At 32.8% G+C, this 21818-nt stretch overlaps 1 protein-coding gene across 1 annotated transcript; it reads left to right on the top strand.

Annotated features, from left to right (window-relative positions):
- The first annotated feature begins 111 nt into the window (after positions 1–111).
- On the top strand, positions 112–21744 carry LOC132553024 (dynein intermediate chain 2, ciliary-like). Its single transcript, XM_060217228.1, has 20 exons — positions 112–196; positions 3171–3212; positions 3451–3507; positions 3873–3920; positions 4533–4613; positions 4882–5008; positions 7330–7412; positions 9293–9421; positions 9578–9679; positions 14334–14417; positions 15580–15664; positions 15797–15958; positions 16257–16498; positions 16739–16828; positions 17038–17125; positions 17237–17513; positions 18057–18156; positions 18302–18435; positions 18557–18608; positions 21132–21744. The coding sequence occupies exons 1-20, from the start codon at positions 164–166 to the stop codon at positions 21264–21266; spliced, it is 2151 nt and encodes a 716-aa protein (XP_060073211.1). The 5' UTR covers positions 112–163; the 3' UTR covers positions 21267–21744.
- Positions 21745–21818: the final 74 nt, after the last annotated feature.

The raw sequence follows: 21818 nt of genomic DNA, 5'->3' as shown, positions 1-21818 counted from the left end.
TTTTTGTTCAAACAACGCGAGCTATACGAGATTCTCGTTTGCCGAATACACATGCGCGTTTCTAATGACAACTTGCAACGCCGTTTCCGTGTGTTTTTACTTCACAGAAGTTTCAGAAGTCAACATTTCAGGCCATTTGCTGGGATAACAATCAGAAATAAATATGCCACCGAAGGCAATTGGAAAAGGGAAGCAGGTATATAATATCGTTATCTACAATTAACACGATTTTGCCAATAATAGTGAAATTATTTGACTTGCCGTGCTGCACATGTTATGTATTGAATGAAAATGGAATAAACGGAATGACAATGTTAGCTTTTTTTTTTATGAAATTTGGTGATGATGTAGAGTATTCCTTTCAGATTAATTTCGTCTCGATGGTCATTTGTATGTTTGCTGATAATTTTCAATGGGGACTTCGTGTACATATATTTGTATATCTATTTACTTTACAATGGATTTGTGAAGAAGGGGTGATAGAAACGATAAGGCTGCGGTACCATGGTACTGTATGTTTTCACTGATACGAGGGACATTGTAGGCACGATATGTTGATAGCTGAAATGCCCGTCTGGTGAGTCTATGCACATAAATTTGCCTGTTTGTTGGACCCTCTCAAAATGCTACCATCTATTACAACAGAATCACTTAAATATTTCTGATATTATTGTGGTGAAAATACATCACCATTTGACAGATTATGAAAAACGAGATGACATGTAGGATAACCAGACATGTAGGATCACCAGACATGCAGAATCACCATATTCAACAGTAAATGAACATTATTAGTGTCATTTGGAAACTGGAACGAGTTACACAGCTTGGAAACACAATTATTTGTAATCAGGTCTGCACATACTTGTTCGATTGAGTATGTACATAATCTGTCAACTGCTATGAACCTGCATTGGTATATTTTCACATTATTAATGTAAAGCAATCTAATAATGGTAAGCTTGTTATATTAGTAACAATTGATGGCATTTACGAAGCGTTAGCTTGTCAACAGGCAAAGTTAGGATCACAGGATGTGCAGATTCACCAGACAGCATCATATATATCACATACACTGTATCAAGAAATATAGGAAATATGAAAAAGTAATTTGCAAGACGATGCTTGACGTCTTCTCCTATTAGTATTATTAAAGTATTATTTATTTATATTCTAATGATTCTCATTCTTTAGAGAGACATGTCCTTGCAACATTCAGTTTATTCATGCATAAGTACTAGCCTTGTCTGATAATACATATTCACCGTTATGATCAGTAATTTTTGTAGGATTTTTCAGGTGAGTCCAGATCACCAGATCCAAAATTTTGACGAGTCCAATTAGTAAGAGATATAATGGATTCTCAAAATTTGAGTGAGAGCATTAGTCCAAGGCTCAAATATATGAGTCCCAAAAATCACTGATGATAATTCAAAATTGGTATTACAGATGTACATTTATTGAGAGATGAGGCTGCTATATTTGGTTTATGTGCATGATCTATATTTTGAATCCATATCTGAATGAAAATCTGGTTTGCATTTAATATTTCAGTAGACTAAATGCATTTATTAACAAATAAAAATGACGATGCCTTGATAAGTGACAAATATGTTTTGATTGAAATGTTTGTTTGGAGAGATATTTGCATTTGTTTGAAATCATTTTGGTATTCAGTTTTGAAAAAATCCAGATTTTCATTATTTTATTAGTGAACGCTAATCTCTTTGCACCTTCTACTTTGTATTCTGTTATTTCCTAATGTGTGCCTGAATGTACCCCTCTAACTGTATTCCTTCCCTTCAGCCTGCAGAACCTTTATTCACATACTATGATATTCTGAATCCAAGCTTTCATTTAGTGTCATTTTAACAGCATGTATTTAGTCTAATCAACATTTAATGGCAATGAAAAATGATTGTAATTAATGTTGATAATATCTAGTAGATTACTCTCACATCTCACTGAACTGTTCTGTCTATAACTCTCATAATAAGTCTTGTTGAAGCACAGCATTACTATATTTTCTTATGATAAGCTTTTGCATATGTAAATAATGTCTCGTTCATAAAAATAATAGTCTGTTGCACTGGTAAATGATCAGCTTTAGAATGCACAGCACATACTAGGTACCAGATATATTAATTTTCTTTTTCAATACTGCATTGTATATCAAAGTCTTTGATTTTCGTGAATAGTTAAGAATAACACTGACAGTTATTACTTTTCATTATACTAGGTAAGTCTGTACAGTGCATGTCCATCTAATTGACTGTAACCCTCAGTTACGTATGTGTATACCATCATAGATTTGATCATTAATACAGAAGAATTAGTTAACACAGTAAATATTTTTTGACAGAGTATTGTAAGGCGTGCTTTTTTATTTTTATTTTTCTATTTCACATTTCAAAAAAAAAAAAGATTTTTTTTGTATCTGACATCGATCATAAAGATTATATGGTATTAAAAAATACAGTAATTCTGATTTACATACACACCAAATTACAATTTAAGGAAGTTAAACTTGAAAAAGGAAGAGAAAAAGAAAAAAAAAGTGCTAAATGGAAAATGCTAGCTTGAATTTCCTTAAAATTTATTTTTTTTGTTTATCTTTTCTTCATACACAAAAAAAAAATTATTTGCAGCGATTTTTATCTGCAAATATAATTAATTGTACAATGAACACCAATTCTCATGGAAACATCACTTTCCAATTTTTAAAGTTCAACTGCACAATATGAATTGAGAATCAAAAATAAAGGGTACACACATGAAAAAATTTTGAAATTAAAAAAAATTTTTTATTTTTTAGTCATTAAAAGTTCTCATGATTTGATAAACAACTTTCAAACTAGGGAGACAATTTTTTGTTTATTCATTTTTGTCTTTTATATATATACATATATATACAAAATATACAAAAGTTGTCCATTGTCCTATCAAGTTTATTTTTGATGTACAATGTACTAAAATGTATATTGTGAGAATAATTGTTTGACAACGGCCTGATGATAAAAGCTTGGTTTCTTGGTATCAATTGAATAAATTGTCTATGCAGGCTGGAGGAGCAAGTGACATTTCGCGTCGGAGAACGACACGAATGAGAGGGGTAAGTTTGCTCTTGTATAACTTTGTCTCATTGTTATGATTTCATTTATGAAATGTAGGTTGCTCCTAAAGGTAAAGCAAGAGGGAAGGTCCCAGGAAAGGTATATATTGACATAGACAATTCATCAATATGAGAGAATGTTTGGAAAAACAAATGTATTGAACTTTTTAAATTCTACTACCCAAATTCTATTCAATATGTTTGACAATAGAAATTTTAAAAAGTGTGACAATAATGTTGAAAACTTATGTGGACTGAAATAAATCAATTTTTTTCTTCTATCAAATTGAAAGCATAAGTGTTTAATGTGCTACAATGTGAATATGTCTGCTGTACAGGATGGAGATGACATGACAGACATGGGTGATGGCACAGACCAAGATGACTGGATACATGTAAGTAAACAAGAAAATGTGGAAAGACACTTTATTTCTCAATATTTTGATTATAAACTACGTTATTTTGATAAATTTGAAGGCATTGAATTATGGCGTAGTACTTAGTGTATGCAATGCATATATTTGTCGGAGGGTTGTACAAAATGTTATGTTAATTACTTACATGCAGATCAGATAGGGATCTTTCTCCATTAGGTTTAGTTTCTTAATCAAATCTGACATAATGGATATTTTGCATATTGATACTTTTCTTTAGTTGAAATTAAAAAAAGATGCATATGTTTGCAGAAGATGTCCTTTATTCATTTGCATATTTTCAGTTATTTCTGTCAACATCAAATAAACGATTGTTTCTTTTCTAGTCCAAAGCCCTAGTCAAGCCAGAAGATCAACTGGACCTTTCAGAGCAGGCAAGTTAATTGATTATGAACTTATGCTTATCATTTCAAGCAAATAGACAAAATAGTTATATGGCATTGTCTGTTTGTTTTAAATTTTCACATCCGCAGGTAATCTGTTTTTTAATGAATTTGAAATATATCCATTAGCAAGCTTTTTGCCATGACATCGTTAGTTGGGTCTTCCAAAGTGATATATCAAATATATCAATTCAATAATTTTTGAAAGAGACATGGCCCTTTTGTTTGTTTGTTTTTGGTTTTTTTAGTTTTTGTTGTTTTCAGCATTTTATCATTGTCTAGTGACTTAAACAGATAACATTTTTTTCTCTTCCAGTGTTAGATATATCTTTAAAACTTGTAACATTTTTTTAAACAATGTATGTATATAAAATTGTTTGCTTTTCTTTGTTTCTATGTATCTAGTTTTGTATTATTTTTTTTTCTTCAAAATTTTGATTTTGGAATGGTATCTATTTATTCTGTGCACTGTACTGTCTGCTCCACAAGGGTATGAAACATGTATAAAAAATCATTACTACTTTTCCTTTCATTCTTAATTTGTAAATTTTTGAAGGCAGAGCTCTTCAGGAATTTTCTTATTTTTTTTTCTTATATCTTCAGCAATTGAAAGAGGAGTTCACAAGAATTCTTACAGCCAACAATCCGCATGCACCTCAAAACATTGTGCGCTACAGCTTCAAGGTATGTAGTCTACATAAGTGTACTCCAGTGTTTTTGAGACAAAGATATTGGTATTTGATTCTAATTCTATAAGCACTGCAAATTGTTTATAAGAACTTTTTGCATTGATCACAAGTACGATCATTTAACAAAGTATTCATAAGTGAGTGCATTTGATATACAAATAAGCATTTAATGTACAAAATGTATTATAGCTGCATATTCCTATATATTTACACACACAGTAAACTAGAAGTTAATACAACTGTACAATCTCGTGATGTTATAGGAACGTCAGTACAAACAAATTTCCAGTGTGGACCAGTTGGCCATTCACTTCGCATTGGATGGAAACATGCTTCACAAGGACTCAGATGAGGCAAAGAGACAGATGGCTAAACTTGGAATGCCTGATGGTGAGTGAAGTAGTAATATTTTAAACATATCAAACACTAACAGCAAGACTTATCAATAAAGAAGGCGTGGTCATGATCGAAATTTAATTAACCAGAATGTTAAAATTTTTCTAGTGTTTTAAAGTGTGTTTATATGTATGAAGCAGATGGTGTGACCTTGTGGTGATGTTATACTTTTGGATTGTAGAAATTGTGGTACTTAAAGAGATGTGTTATTTATTTAGAAAACCCATATTATTATAACTATCTTGTCAATTATTGCCATGTTGAAGGAGAAACAACAGGATTAAGTCTGATGACGCAAGGTAACATTTGCCATATCTGACCAATAATCTACCTCCCATCCACGTCGTACCTATAGCTGTAGTTGTTAATAGTTGTGTTTTAGAACATTATAATTATCTCCCCTGACAAATATTTCATTTTCTCCCTTGAATTTTTATCTGTTTTCTGTTTTACTTTCTTGTATGCCTTGCCTTCTTTACTTATCATTTCAACTTAATAGCAATTAAAGAGGTTTAAGAACTTGACTTAATGTGTCTCTGCAACATTTTCTTCATCTAAATAACAAACACAAAAAGATCTTTTCTTTACTATTTTGTAAATCTCCACTCAAGTACAAATTGGAAAGATTTATTTATAAATGTTTAAGGTCAAGTTTGAAAAGCATACATAGCACATGTTATGATTTTCTAATTTGGTTGTGGGGGAGAAAGTTTAGATTTGGAAAAATTTGGACAAGTTCTGATTGAGATTGCCCCTGACATTTGGCCTCGTTACATGTATATAAAGGCAGGAAAGTCCTTGAAGCCTAGAAGCTTATTTTTTACATTTTAACTAATACATTTCATTGAAGTACTAAATCTAGATAATATAATCAAAGATTTAAAATCACTTTTCATAATACTCAACAAAACAAAAGGTAACAATTCATCTTGAATGTTATTTTTGTAATTACAGATGCTTATTGTACATTGTTTTTCAGGCTTATTGCCTTTATTAATGATGATATACCGTAACTTACTTTTCTGTATTAATGAGATAATGTTGATTCAGAACAGCTGTTGGGAGTCTGCAGAACTATCTCACCAGTATATCTATCATGCTGTTTAGATTGTCACTTGTATTTGTATATAAAAGGCAGTTATAGCTAAATATGATTTTCCAAAGTAAGCAAGTTCGTTAAAATATTTAGGTACATTGGATGTATGTCCTTTTAGTTACAAAAATATGAGTGCTGAAGGTTTGTAACATAACACAAAAACTATAAATGATATCAGCATAAAACTTGATAGGTAGATACATCTCAATAAGGAGAAGTGTAGTGCATCAGTACCATCACTCTTTATTGCATAATGTAAGAAACATGCCCTTTGTTATTTTTCATTCTTAAATTTTGTCCCATTCAGGGAGCATAACCGGTCTCTGATGGCCCTTGTTTAGATAGACTTGAACAATGATGTAAAAAATTATGTTATTATTATACAAATGTAACAATATAAACCTGCTGGAAAAAATTATGAGCAATTTATCCTTAGTTGATAGGTTTTTTTATGTGTATGTTTTTGAGACATTACAACAAATCACCACTGTTTGACCACTGTTTGACCACTGTTTGACCATTGTTTGACCATTGTTTCTGGAATCATTGGCTACTTTTCTCTTATTTTCTGTAAAATGTTAGCTACAACCTGTACAACTTTGTTTGATGAGCATAATGTGTTTATTATTCCAGGTCATTAAACATTTCTCTGATGTTCCTAGGTAATTCATGCAGCTAGTTTGTAATGGTCATTACAATGCTAACAGTTTAACATCTTATCAATTCTTCTAGTATTTTCCACAAAACAATTAAATAACTTGCAGAAAACAGGTGGATTCTCAAAGCTGAGTGTCAACAATATCATAAATCAGTCAATGATCATTAAAACTGAAGCTGGTCATTTGCACATGCTGGTAAAACAGGAGACATTTCACCCACTTGATTTTTGGTAATAAGTTTGTGTGAACTTGAATTTGTAAAGGGAAACTGAGGAATCCTTTAGGGAACTTAAATGTCTTAAATATGTACAAAACCAGATTTTCTTTAATTTTTTTCAAGCTTATCATCAATCAAATCATTGTTAACAAAGAAAATATGTTAATATCTCTTTCGTGTTTTCTAATCATTTTGAATTAATAAAACATGGTAGATTTAATCATGTAAACTATTGTTTTCAAGTCCAATGTGTAATTATTGTCACAAGAGAAACACTAATTTATCTCCAGAAGTTGCCATTGGTTACTGAGAAAAATCAGAGTTTGTGTGTCTTTTTTTGCAGCAGTCCAGAGTGAGCATGCTGGAAGTGAAGGTGGGGAAGGGGCTGGAGCCGGTGCAGCTGACGGGGAAGATGCTAAGGAAGAGGTATGGGAAACAATTCATAGATTTTTCAATACCACTGTATGGCATGCATATCCTCCCTATATGTCCTGTAGAGCCCTTACAGTTTACATAAATTGTCTCTGAGTAATGCAGACAAAGTTATGCATGTAACTGATTAATTTTGATCTATTTCAATACTTCAATTGTAATCTGTCTTCTCTTTTGGGGTTTAATTACATTTTTATGTGAGGTACAATTCAGGAAATATCACTACAAAAGAAAATATTAGTCTATGATCAAAAAGAGACTGTTCTACTATAGGCCCTTTTCAATTCAAATTATACCTTAAAATCATATGTGCCACATGTGCATCCTTTACACTTGTCACACTCTCACACATATAATGTATTCTACCTCTCATATATAAATAACTTCACATATCATGAACTTTCATATGTGACCGATCCTCACACATATCTACATTTAGACAAGTCCTACCTCTCATGTATGTTCTATCTTTCATACATAGCCAGCCATCACACATGACCAATCCTGAGACATATCTACCCTCTCACAAGTCCCAACTCTCAAACATGACCAATCATTAGACATATCTACCCTCTCACAAGTCCCAACTCTCACACATGACCAACTCTCAAAAATATGAATTCCCTCATAAGTCCCAACCCTCATACATTGCACACCTCACATGTTTAGAACAGACATTACATTTTTAATTGATGTACATCTGTGTTGTACAGGATAGATATAATTTTTTGAAGTGATAATGATTAACCTTACTTAATGTGTATGTCTAAACTCTTCATTACTGCTCGCAGTCTGGCTCAACCACTAACGGTCAGGCTGACCATGAGGAGCCTGTGCAAGAATTGGTATATCTCCATCACTTTTAAATCTTATTATTATTTTTTATGGGCACTACATACATGTATATTCTCACAAAAAAAAACTTGTGTTGCTTCATGGTCGTGCACTTACACCCTGTAGAAAAAAAACCCAGTGACTTGCCATTTTCCTTCAAACTTGATTTATTTACTAGATTCAAAACCCAATATCAGTAAAGTCTATATCTAAAGGTAGCCCATCTTTATCAACGCATTCTGATTTCTCAACAGTGTGTTTCATAAATCAAATCTTGCCTTGCCTTAGGTTAATGAACAGTAGTTAATTCAACATTTTGTCTCTTACTTTAAAAAAGAAAATGGAATATTGTGTTTGTTCTTGTATCTGTTTTATTGTAAAAATAAGGAAAAAGCCCCAGATGACAGGATAGATGTTAATTAAGATCAGATGAAACATTGGATAGGTTGTTCGTGTAATTATGTGGATTTGAACCCAGAACCTCCTTTTTGTTATCCTTATTGTATGATGGCATATAAACAGTTTATATCTATTGGTACACCTTGCTGTTTCCTGTTTAGATTTGCTTTATTTTGTTTTACATAGATATTTTCTGATAAGCTTAACTATTGTTGTGTTTGTGCATTTCTGTTTGTTTGTCCGTAATTGTTCTTATTTTTCTAGCAAATTTATGTGCTCAATCTTTAAGCTTTTTTAGAAACAAAATTAAGCATGTTTTGCTGGAGTTGCATTAAGAATAAAACTTTTGTATCATTTTCATATTGTAAAAATAATAAGGATAAGTCTGTGTTATTTTGTGACAGGGAGTAAGGATTAAAGTTGATATGGATATAATGGAATTTTACTTTCTACTTTGAATCTGTTTTTATGATATGAACACTATAACTGAAATCCTAATAGAGTCAGTTTAGCTTTAAGAAAATAGTCACCTTACAAAGCACCTTACTGTGTTTTGTAGATGTGGACCCCTAACTGTTAGATTTTGACTGTTTAAATGGTATACTCCCATGGTTTAAACATGGAAGCTGTTTTTGTTGTAGGGAAAGGATGAAGGGCGTGATGATGCTGCCACCCCTGCTCCAGCTGCTGCATCTGGAGGAGGCAAAAAACTTACAAACCAGTTCAACTACAGTGAGAGAGCTTCCCAGACCTACAACAACCCCTACCGGGTAAGTGTCTTATGTAACCTTGGTTTTTGATATAGAGTTCAAATTAAATAATCCTGAAATCAGTCTTGAACCAACACAGAAAAAGGTTTGTAGATGTATTGGATTTATAACAGAAATTGAAACATTTTTGTATGATTGTCTGGTGGTGTTTTCCAGGAGCGAGGCACTGCCACTGAACCTCCCCCAAGAGCCACATTCTCTGGTAGCGTCACTCAGTGGGAAATCTTCGATGCTTACAATGAGGATTTTGAGAAACAGGTAAAAACATGTGTCATTATAGAGAAGTTTTCACAAATTATTATTCATATAAGATTCATTCAATACAATGTATGTATCACTGGTACCATATATACAAACTTAGGTGTAAGTATAATGTATAGCTGACTGTTACACTGTAGATACATTGTATATCTGACTGTTACAATGTATGTACAATGTATAGCTGACTGTTACACTGTAGATAGCTGACTGTTACAATGTATAGCTGACTGTTACACTGTAGGTACAATGTATAGCTGACTGTTACAATGTATAGCTGAATGTTACAATGTAGGTACATTGTATAGCTGACTGTTACAATGTAGGTACATTGTATAGCTGACTGTTACAATGTTGGTACATTGTATAGCTGACTGTTACAATGTATAGCTGACTGTTACACTGTAGGTACAATGTATAGCTGACTGTTACAATGTATAGCTGAATGTTACAATGTAGGTACATTGTATAGCTGACTGTTACAATGTAGGTACATTGTATAGCTGACTGTTACAATGTTGGTACATTGTATAGCTGACTGTTACAATGTATAGCTGACTGTTACACTGTAGGTACAATGTATAGCTGACTGTTACAATGTATAAATGACTGTTACAATGTAGGTACAATGTATAGCTGACTGTTACATTGTATAGCTGACTGTTACATTGTATAGCTGACTGTTACAATGTATAGCTGACTGTTACAATGTATGTACAATGTATAGCAGATTGTTACACTGTATAAGGAACTGTTTCACTGTAGGTACAATGTATAGCTGACTGTTACAATGTATTACAATGTATAGCTGACTGTTACAATGTATGTACAATGTATAGCTGATTGTTACACTGTATAAGGAACTGTTTCACTGTAGGTACAATGTATAGCTGACTGTTACAATGTAGGTACAATGTATAGCTGACTGTTACAATGTATAGCTGAATGTTACAATGTATAAGTGACTGTTACAATGTAGGTACAATGTTAATCTGATACAATGTACAGATGACAGTTACATTGTATTATACAGTTGACTAATACAATATATATTTAACTGTTGTACTGTATATCAGACTGATCAAATGTGTATCTGACTTTGTATATGCCCATCAAAACTTTTAACAGGATATTATATGGTATGGTGCTGTCCATCAGTCTGTCTGCTTCAATCTTTTTTTTTCAGATCTCCTCCCATACTAGTCAACCAATCTTTTCACACTTAGTGGGCTCAATCACCATGACATAAATGTGTTTTCTTGAATGCTAGTTTGATTTGATGATATTGGAAGAGATACTACCCCTTGTTCTTTCCAAAGAGAAAATCTTGGCAGGAGCTGATCTGCTCTCTCAGTTTTCAACTGATTTAATCTAATCTTTGTAGGCTTAATTATCATTATATGAAGTTGTGATTTCTAGGATGACAGTTTGATTCAACTGTATTTGATAGAGTTATTGCCCCTTGTTGTTTTCATAATGTTAATCATGAGTGGAGAACTCTCTCAATTTCCAACCAACTTCTTTCAAACTTTCTAGACATTTTGACTATAACATTTGATTCTGTCAAGTCAGAAATTTCTGAAGGAGTCATTGTCCTTTGTTTATTAGCATTTCAATTTTTATGGAGATTTCCTTTCTTAATTTTTCCACCATATTTTCGGAAACTAGGTTAATGCAATTAATAGTAAATATTTTAGATATTAGCATTGCGATTTGATAATTTGGGATACCATAGTCTTTTTTTTATCTTGTCCAGAAGTCATTGCCCTTTGTTCTTATCAGTCTTAACCAGAGATTTCTTTCAGTTCTACCTATCTCCTTAACACTCGGTGGACTTAGTTTTAACATGAAACATATATAGCACTGTTTTCCCTAGACATTTTAACACATTATTACCGTTTCCATATTTTTACTCTTTTTGATATGGTAAATCATGAATATTTCTTTTGCACAGGACAGGCATAAAATTGTACTTTGGTTCAAAATATAGTTTGCCATTAACAAAAGTGAAATATGTTTTTAAAAAGTCAAATATCTGATGAATATAAAACTTGAAAAAGAATATAAAGTTATATCTGTACAGGGAATAACGAATGTAGTAAATTGTCCCTATGTACCCATGCTTTCCTACATTTGATTTTCCAAACTCCACATTTCATCCTTTTGTTCAATTTTCCTCTCAGTAGCTGAATATGTATAATATCACCTGTTCCACTGCACTCTCTTCATCCTGTTTGGTTGACCTCTCTAGTTGAATCTGTTCCCGTTCCTGTACGATCCTTCTGTGGTTAGTCCAAACAGTAACAATTCAGAGTTTATATTTTAGTACCAGGCCATGAAGGCTAAACAGGTCCAAAAGACACCCTCTATCTACCTGCATCACCATCAACTGATACAAGTATACACATCTCCTACTTACTTTTTATTCGAGGAATGCATCAATTATTTTGTATATCTGATAGTGGTTAGATTTCAGAAGCATTATGCACTGGCTGTAGTCATTCTAATGCAATTTCTGGCTACAGTAACCAGCACAAGCTGATCATATTTTTGTGACAGTCAAACTCATCTTCCCAAAAAAGCTTTAATCGTACATGTTTCATAAAAATACTCTTACAAAACTCAATTGTGAGTTTGATTAAGTTGAGATTGACTGTTTCAGAGGTCAAGCTTTTTATCCTTAATTCTATCATGATCATCTGATTCAGAAAGATTTGCCTACATCAACTTAAATACTTTCACCCAAATCTTAAGTTTGAAATTTACTTATAAATGTTGACCTTGAACATTTTGCTTATCATATCATTCATTTAATTTCCATACAAGTCTTTCTGTATCTGAAAGTGATCAATATTGGCGCCATGTTAGTTGAAGGCCTGCTGCTATTGGCTGCAGCAGGTCATTCAAGAATATGGTATATTCTAAAGTTTGACGTCTGCATGAAATATATATATATATATAGTTTGTATATAAAAAAGATAAGATAACTTTGTCTATTTAGTTTAGTGTGTATACTGTATATTACCTAAAGCCTGACAGTTATAAATAGTTTAAGATGGATTCTCTGTTCTCTCATTATGTACCTGAATGAAAACCTCTTACGTCCATTACACACCTCTACTGACAAAATAAGTACTTTGGGGTAAAAGCGAGAGAAAATAGTTTATCCCTATGAAATGTAAGCATCTGACTATGTTGATTGAGTGATTGTGATATATGTTTGACCTAATATGTACCTAGCGAATTCGAGCTGCCCGCAAGGCTGATCATTTTGGATTTGGTCCTATGAAATATAGTGGCAGGGTAGGTAAAGACAGCATTTGTATTGTCACTGTATAGTATATCTGACCATACAGAGAAATATGTACACCATCCTGTGGAAATAGTCAACTGACTACTCATTGTGGATCTGGACTGTTGTGTACACTTGTCCTGCCCAATTTACGTTTTCTTGTATCAGATAGAGGATATGTGTACACCATCTTGTGGAATATTGTATACTGATTGTAGAGCGTGGTGTGTACCTGTCATGGCTGAGGAAATATGTCTATTTTGTTGTGTAGGAATGTGTATATCGTTCTGGTCTATCACTTCACTTCAGTTTTTTAATGAATGAAAGATTTCTATATGTTGACTAAGGAATCCAACAATTACAATGTGACTCTGTGTAATGAATGTTTGGATTCCATTAGGCGTTTAACTTTCACATTTTCAACATTGTTAGTAAATGATAAACTCTGGTTAGTCTCAGGTAGTAACATTCTGTAATGTTATACCAAGAGAAAGCTTCGACAGTATGGCTGGAATGGTCATCAGTAGAATGCATGATTTAGTGAAATATAATAAACTTATGCACAGGATCCAGCATGGATATCCATTTCCATATACAATTCATGAAACAAGTCTTCAAACTTTTGTCTTATTTGTGGCTCAGTGTCGACAAATTTTATAAATTCATTTGAAGTTAAGGTGCCACTATTACAAATCAGGAAATTAGAAAATATCTGATAACAGAAAAAAAAATTACAAACATTCAAAGTCATTGACCCAGACAAAATTCTTCTGTTTGTCTTGATTGTGACAGTCAGATGAAAGTTTGAAATTTGTTTTGGTTTGATCACATCATACATGTAGCATGAACTGAAATATGACTTGGATATCATTAATGAACAACACTAGTAATTCATGTGGTAACTATATGCACACTGCATGTCTTTTGCATGTCTTCATTCTATATGATGTAAACACAATGTAATGAAAACCTTTTTGTTTTATTGTTTTATTATGTTGATGACTTACCGGCACGTAAATGATTTTGATTGATTACCTTGCTAAATTATACGTTGTTAATTTTCTTTTTTTCTTCTTTTTTGTTTTTTTTTCTCTAGACCTGCCACCTTTTGAGATGTCAAACAATCAATACTTGCAGTTTTATGCATTAATGATTTTGAAATGACATTTTAACAAAATTTATAGTTATCTCAGAAATCGTTCAGATTTAGCTGTCATGTCTAAAGCAACAAATATTTATACCTTATTTAGTACTTATCTAGAGCAGAGAAAACTTAATCACGGGTAAAACATGTTTTCTGTATCAGTACTTGATTACAGGTAAAGTGGCACTTGGTAATGCATTAATACCTAAATTTTGTAGGAGAAAAATAAAGAGAAGAAGGTGATACCAGGAAGACAGGCTGAGGAGAAAACGAGAAAGAAACTCACCATCACAGAAACCCAGGTATAGTTGTCTCCCCTGATACAAACATGACCTGGTGTATACCCATCTTCCTTCAGATACCTTTCCCAATATCTATTGATCTATGATGTCCAGGTTTACTCATGTAATTGTGACTGCTGTTTATTTCACACCAGTATGTATTCCATCTTGTAATTTTTATATTTAAAATCTTTTGGATTTACATTTATGTAAATTTGTACAAATTACCAGATTCTAAATTGTAATGACCTTAGATACTTTAAATGTTTTAGTCTAAATTCTACAATATGGTATGTATATTTCACACTTATTTTCTGAGCTTAGATATCACACAAATTATTTTATTGTGACTGTTCAGATATTGCTGAACTACAAATCTGTTTTAACAATTTAAAAACCCTTTTGACTTAATCTCTCTGTTAGTTAGAGCCAAACATACTAACATAGACAGAATTCAAATGACACAAGTATATTTCATCTTTTATCTGCACCTCTTAGTCTGTCAAGACTTTCAACACATTGAAAGAAAAAGAAAAAAAAAGTTACAAATTAAATAATAAAACTTTTCTACAACTGTAGTTTATAATATTAGACTCCATTCTTAAGCTTAAAAATATCAAATGTTTCTTTCTTTGATGTATCAGTTGTAAAACAGTAATTCTTGTTCAATATTTCCTTTATGTTAAAATATTTGCACTTTTAAAGTATTCTTAGAAGCACAATATCTGTCTCTGTTTATCCTTTCATACTGTACAAAATATGTACAGCTTCTGAATCACAAAGGAGTGAATTACACATTTATTTATTTTTTCTTTTAAAACATGCAATCCAATGCCAAATAAGTCTGATTAGCCCCTCTGACAATAAGCACAAAATGTGGTATTTAAATCAATATGAATTTATTAGTAAGCCTGTGTACTTTTTTTACTCCTCAATTTTACCAGACTCATCCATTTTTCATATGTTTAATTTTAATTTATGTTTTGATATCCCCAATCAAACGTATTTTTACTTTTATATGTTTTGACATCATTCAGTTATCAAAAGCGTTCCTATTAATTTTCAGGGAGCTGTGAGAATATATTTACTCTCTGCTGTTGGTGTGATCTATTTACAGTTCACCTGTTGGGTAGAATTATTCATTGTCCTAAGTTTAATCATTTGTTTCTTGCAATGATTTTAGAGTGATGATGTGACCAGAATTCAAAATGCAGCACAGATTGTAGAGAGGATGGTGAACCAGAATACATATGATGATATCGCTCAAGGTGAGATAACTTTGATGATCAAAACGTAAACCTGTCATGTTTCTGCAGGTCTTTGTTTTTCTCACAATGTCTTAGTATTAAAACAAAAGAAGAAGTTCATTTTTAAAATTGAATTCTAATTTCTTTTGTCAGATTTTAAATACTGGGATGATCCATCAGATGAGTACCGTGAAAATGAAGGCACACTCTTGCCACTCTGGAGATTCACCTTTGAAAAGGCCAAGAAATTGGCTGTCACTTCACTGTGTTGGAATCCCAAGTACAAGGACCTTTATGCAGTATCTTTTGGCTCTTGTAAGTTGATATAGTTTGATCACCTATTTGGTATGATGTTTCAAATTTTTTTAAGTTCCTCTAACAGATATTTTTGGTTATTTGATGTGGTAGTTGAGGACATATTTTAAATGTGTTCCAAAAGATGACAAGACTTTGTCAATTTACTGTGACACAAAGCTGCAAACAGATGATATTTTGTCTTCAGGTCTGTAATGTTTAGCTTGTTTAGGTGAAGCACAGATTTTGAGAAGATGCTTCAGTTTGTCTCCTGTTGTAAAAGTTGAAAGGTGGAAATAATTTTTCTCTTCATTTCTAGATGACTTCATGAAGCAAGGAAATGGTATGATTTTGTTTTACTCCCTGAAGAACCCATCCTTCCCTGAGTTTATCTATGAGACAGACAGCGGCCTGATGTGTTTAGATGTTCACCCAGAACACCCATACCTAGTGGTGGTGGGTTACTATGATGGAAGTGTTGGCGTATTCAATATTGAATGCAAAGAACCAGTGCACAGATGTACAGCAAAGAATGGCAAGCATACAGACCCAGTCTGGCAGGTAGGTATAGAGACTTAGGAGGAAAGCAGAGTAATTAGTTTAATGAGTTAGTAATCAAGTTGAACCCAAATTTGTTCTTTGAATGCTAGAACGCCTGACAAAAGTGTTCTAAAGCTATACATTAGTTTTAAAATAATGTAACTAGCACATTTTCAGTATTGAATTTTTGACCTTTCAACTTGAAAAAAATGCATGGGATCTGATATAACTGTTACATAACAAAACATTGAAATATTACAGGTTCGCTGGCAGAAGGATGATTTGGAAAACAATCACAATTTCTACTCTATATCCTCTGATGGCAGAATTGTTCAGTGGACCATTATCAAGGTACTGGCTGGGTTTTTTTTCTTTGTTGTTGCTATTGTTCTCTCCAGTAATGCATGAATACATAAACATACCACTGTTTTGTATTCCCTTTTTACCCTTGTAATGAAATTGACTTGGTCACAACTGACTTGAAGCAAACTGTTTCTGACAGACAATCCAGGTACTATTGTATTACACATTATTAACATACTGTGATTTGGGATTTCCAGAATGAATTGATCTACCAGGATGTGATCCAGCTGACCTTACCTGAGGCACCAGCAGAAGGTCCTGATGGTACGAAGGTCAGCACTGTTGGTAAGTACACTTTCATCTGGTTTCAGTCTTCTTTTGATCTAAATTTAATCATGCTGTAGTTTGTTTAGGATAAGCAACACAATGAACGACGTGTATATGATGTGATTTCAGGCTGTGGAACCGCATTTGACTTCCACAAGAAGAATGACTACATGTTCCTGGTAGGTACCGAAGAGGGGAAAATCCACACCTGCTCTAAAGCCTACAGTAGCCAGTTCCTGGATACCAACCTAGCCCATAACATGGCTGTGTACCAGGTACGCTGGAACCCATGGCATCCGGACATCTACATCACATGTAGTGCTGATTGGACTGTGAAAATCTGGGAAGTTAGCAACAAGACCACCGTAGATACTAACTCGGAAAACGTTGAGAACGTCTCTTCCAGGTACTGTACAGATTGTTGTTGTATGTTTTTCTCTTCACACTAACTCAACCAACACTGAAAACATCTCTCCCAGGTATTGTACTGGTCCTTGGTTCATGTTTTTATCTTGACACCAACAAGATTTTACGATGTGCTATACAATGTCCTAAATGTAGAGTTTTATCCAGACATTAACTCATGCAATACTGAGAAATCCCTTCCAGGTGCTGTACTGGTCCTTGGTTCATGTTTTTTGTTTTCTTTTGACATTAACTCATACAATAATGAAAACATCTCTACCTGTTACTGTACATGGTCCTGTGTAGAGTTTTCTGTAAATACTAACCCAGACCATGCACAGATCCTTGGTGTTTGGTTTTTTGTTCTCATGTCATTAATACTGAGAACATCTCTACCAAGTACAAGTAGGATGCTCAGATCTGAGATAAATGTATATTAGTGGATCTACTGGAGTGTTTTGAGTTATATTTAATTGCCATATTTATTACAGTGAGTGAGTGATCGTCCAAATAAAACAAATTTTTGTTGAATTATTATTTACAGGAAAGCTTTGTTTACATTTGACTTGAACAACTCTGTGGGCGATGTGGCTTGGGCTCCATATTCCTCCACAGTGTTTGCTGCTGTGACAGCTGATGGAAAGGTATGCTTCAATCAATTACCACCAGGAAAAGTCAAACAGTATATCATTTAGTTTGAATTTTTTCTATCCTAGAGTTTACACTGTCACAAACGTTATTGTATCAGTATGATTTTTAAAATATCATAATCTACTCTCTTGTCATCAGGTGTTTGTTTATGATCTGAACGTGAACAAGTATGAGCCCCTATGTGAACAGATGGTGGCTGTGAAAAAGAAGACCAAGCTCACTCATATAGAGTTCAACCCTGTCTATCCTATTATAATTGTTGGTGATGATAGGTAAGTATTAATGTGCTGACATATCTTGTTCACATGCTTTCGTGAAAAGTTTTAACAGAAATACTTATAAGATGTTCTTTTTATTTACTCAGAAGTAAACTTATACATCTTATGATTTCAGGGGTAATGTTACAAGTTTGAAACTGTCTCCTAATCTCAAGAAAATGCCAAAGGTAAGATTTCATGTTTACTTCTTAAAGATCAATACAATTTTGATCGTTTAACAATCAGTCTATTTCATTTGGTTAAATGAATGATGAATCTGAACATTTTATTTACTTTCAATACTAGTTGTGGTGTTATACAATGTTCATTCTTGGAATAAATGATTAAAACATAAATATTGATATATGATATGTTTTGAGCTGTACTGGTAAGAACTTATTTAACTTAAGGGATAATTTGTAGCATGTTTGTAACTAATGTTGTGATACTAATATCTGTCCCTGAAATGGGGTCCATACATCTCTCCTTCATGCTTGTTAAATGTGTACTAATACATGTATGTATGTGTGCACTGTGATTGTGACAAGATTAGCAGTGCAGTCATGTCGGTAGTGATTTCACAGGAAGTACTTCATAGATGGTGCTTACTACATGTGTACACCTTAATGTTACTGTGACCACAGCAACTGTTTCACACCACTAGTGATTGAAATAGTAACTTACATCTAGGTTTGTCTTTGACCAGCTGAGGATATTTTAGAGTATGTGTTGTGTGTAGTTGTGGGCCATGTAAACTTAATGACATTTAGAGAGTAGAATTATTTTGATTTATGCGGGAAGGACAGGGAAATGATTTAATAATAAATGTTCTGTTAGTGTTCACCAATAAGCTGCTACCTTTTCATGATCTTACCTGGAAAAGTCCTCATCATCCTTCATTTTCGTGAGTGAAAAGAAAATGGTTGAAAATAGTAAAAGTTATTTCTTCCCTTTTTGATTTCATTTTGATTCATTAAGTAATTGAAGTTACAGGTACATAAATCTTTTAAATACTTTTGTAATGTACATATAACAGTTGAATTGTTCTGAATGTTGTATTGAATGTGAAGAACATTATGAATGATATTTTGATGTGTTATTTTTCAAGCATTACTTCTTAGAGGATAGCGACATTAACGACAACCCACTAAGAGTTTTATTACTTGTTACTCTCAGTGTGAGTTGTGGCTGGTATTTCATTGTTACCAGGTCTTTCTTTTCTCAAGCACAGTGCCACAGGATCATTCCGTTACTGGCAAATCTCAGTTTTACACACTCTAAATGAAGCAACAAAATAACTTCTATTTCAAATACATTTTTGATACAGCAATCTGCACTTACATATGCTTGGCACTGTCATATATCATGCACTGCTTTTCAATTTTTATAAGACCACTTGGATGTATGAGAGCAACATAAGAAAATGCAGGTGTCATTTATACACCATGTAAATACCATGTGACCAATATTTTGTATGCAGAAATGATACTGACAATGTTAGAGTGAATTCCGTTTATAAAAGTATTGTAAAAAGAAATAAGATTTACTCGATTTAAATGACGTTTTGCTAATTTTTCTGTCTTGTTTAGGACAAAATCACACTGCTCCATTTTGTTTCTACCACTTTTTTTTTTTTTGAAATTTCAGTGTTTATGTATCGTGTTACGCTATATTGTTATAAACTTTGATGTTACTCATGCACTAGCATAAAATGTGGAAAAATTGATATTGTAATAAAAAAATCTTGACAATACCATACATATATCTTACTAGCTGATATTATATTTATATCTAACAAAGATTTTGCGCAAAGGAAAGGTAAGATATCAACAGAGATTCCAGTTAAATAAGTTTTTTATTCTTCATGCAAAACATCAATAAAAAAAGTCATGCTTTATAAGAAAAAGTTGTTAAAATGTAACTTCAGAGTTAAAGGAAATCAATTAGGCCATGCAATATCCTTTGGTTATTAAAAATCAATTCAAAATAACCTACAGCATACTACTGAATTGTAAAACATCAGTGCACTTTTATTACATAAAAAGAGAAAATAAAAATTCCCACTTCAGGATTGTAATATATCAATACAAGGGTCTAACTTTTGTGATAAGAAATTTCAGCCTCTGTTTAATGTCAATAAAAGGGTCACAGTTTTTATTTTGACTACTGTTTAATCAGACTGTGTGTCTTTACCATACAAACACCTAAATGACACTGGTGTGTGTGAGATATGTGTACCATGTTTTTTTCATATTACCTCATTACCTTTCCACACTCTTTTACTGAGTATAACACTTTTCAGTGTTATCTCATGTGAATTCACATAATGATCTACTGTGATGTTTCAGGTGTGACTTGTTTTGTTTTTTCTGTAATTTGAAACGTGTTGAACATCAAACCATATCCTTGTGCTCTCATTGTTCGTGTAGTTCAAAGTGTATAACATACATGTTGGTACTCTAATCCTGTATATATTAGTGATAAGCTATATACTAATCACTGTTAAGGTTTGTTAAATGTTGTGATTAACTTGTATAGTGGTATGATTGCTTGTACTGTCGTTTTAAAGCTTTGTTAAGAAGCACAGTAGTAATTAATTCTGTAGTAGTACTTGTCTAATTGTTCACTTTGCAATGACTAATGTAACATTCTGATGTTTATGTTGGGTAATAGATATATTTCTAATTGAATTACCTTGTCCGTAATTTTAGGAGAAAAAGGGCCAGCCTGCTATGGACCCAGCCCAGAGAGAACAATTGGAGATCGCTAAGCTCGACAAACTGCTGAACATGGTACGTGAACCAACAGAGGGATCGAAACCACCCCCAGCAACTGAGAAGAAATAGATCTCAATGGAAACGCATAGGAATTAACTCTAGAGACCAACGTGGAAATTAACACTCTGTGTGTAACAAAACCAATATTGAAAACCATGGCCATCACCTGCAAGGAATGGACACAGACTGTGTAAAAAAAACTAGGTGTATACAAAGCAGGTTGGTAGGTTATTTATAGGAACATGCATGTAACAAAATTAAGGTCATGGAAAAGTGCTTTGGATTGGTTTAATTCATCGGATATTTTGTGATTTGCCGAGGAAGAATACAACCTTCATGTGAACATCTTTTTGCAAAGCCAAATGATATGAGTTTTTCAAACTTAATACAGAATGACACTATGACTCACATGTGACATTCTTTCTCTTTTGATGTAATATTACGCTATTTTTAATGAAATGTGGACTTAGATTGTATTTGTTATGTTATTTTGCGAGTACATTGGTGCTTGCCTTTACCGTAAACTTAATTTAAGATATTTGTTTCATTTGGTACGAGTGTATGATATTGTGTGAAAGACGTGTGTGTGTCTGTTTATACAAGAACATGTAATAAAATATT

The sequence above is a fragment of the Ylistrum balloti genome, unplaced genomic scaffold (assembly GCF_031769215.1).
Source record: "Ylistrum balloti isolate Yb309-2 unplaced genomic scaffold, AGI_CSIRO_Ybal_v1 Utg370292, whole genome shotgun sequence".
Taxonomy (NCBI): domain Eukaryota; kingdom Metazoa; phylum Mollusca; class Bivalvia; order Pectinida; family Pectinidae; genus Ylistrum; species Ylistrum balloti.
Note: the sequence above shows the minus strand (reverse complement) of the source record. Positions and strands in the feature narration are given on the sequence as shown.

Bases quoted from the DNA above. Each gene is read 5' to 3' on its own strand.
- LOC132553024 (XM_060217228.1), top strand. From the start codon at position 164: ATGCCACCGAAGGCAATTGGAAAAGGGAAGCAG. The intron at 3,508-3,872 runs GTAAGTAAACAA...TTTCTTTTCTAG, and splicing joins ACCAAGATGACTGGATACAT to TCCAAAGCCCTAGTCAAGCC. The intron at 15,959-16,256 runs GTAAGTTGATAT...CTTCATTTCTAG, and splicing joins TGCAGTATCTTTTGGCTCTT to ATGACTTCATGAAGCAAGGA.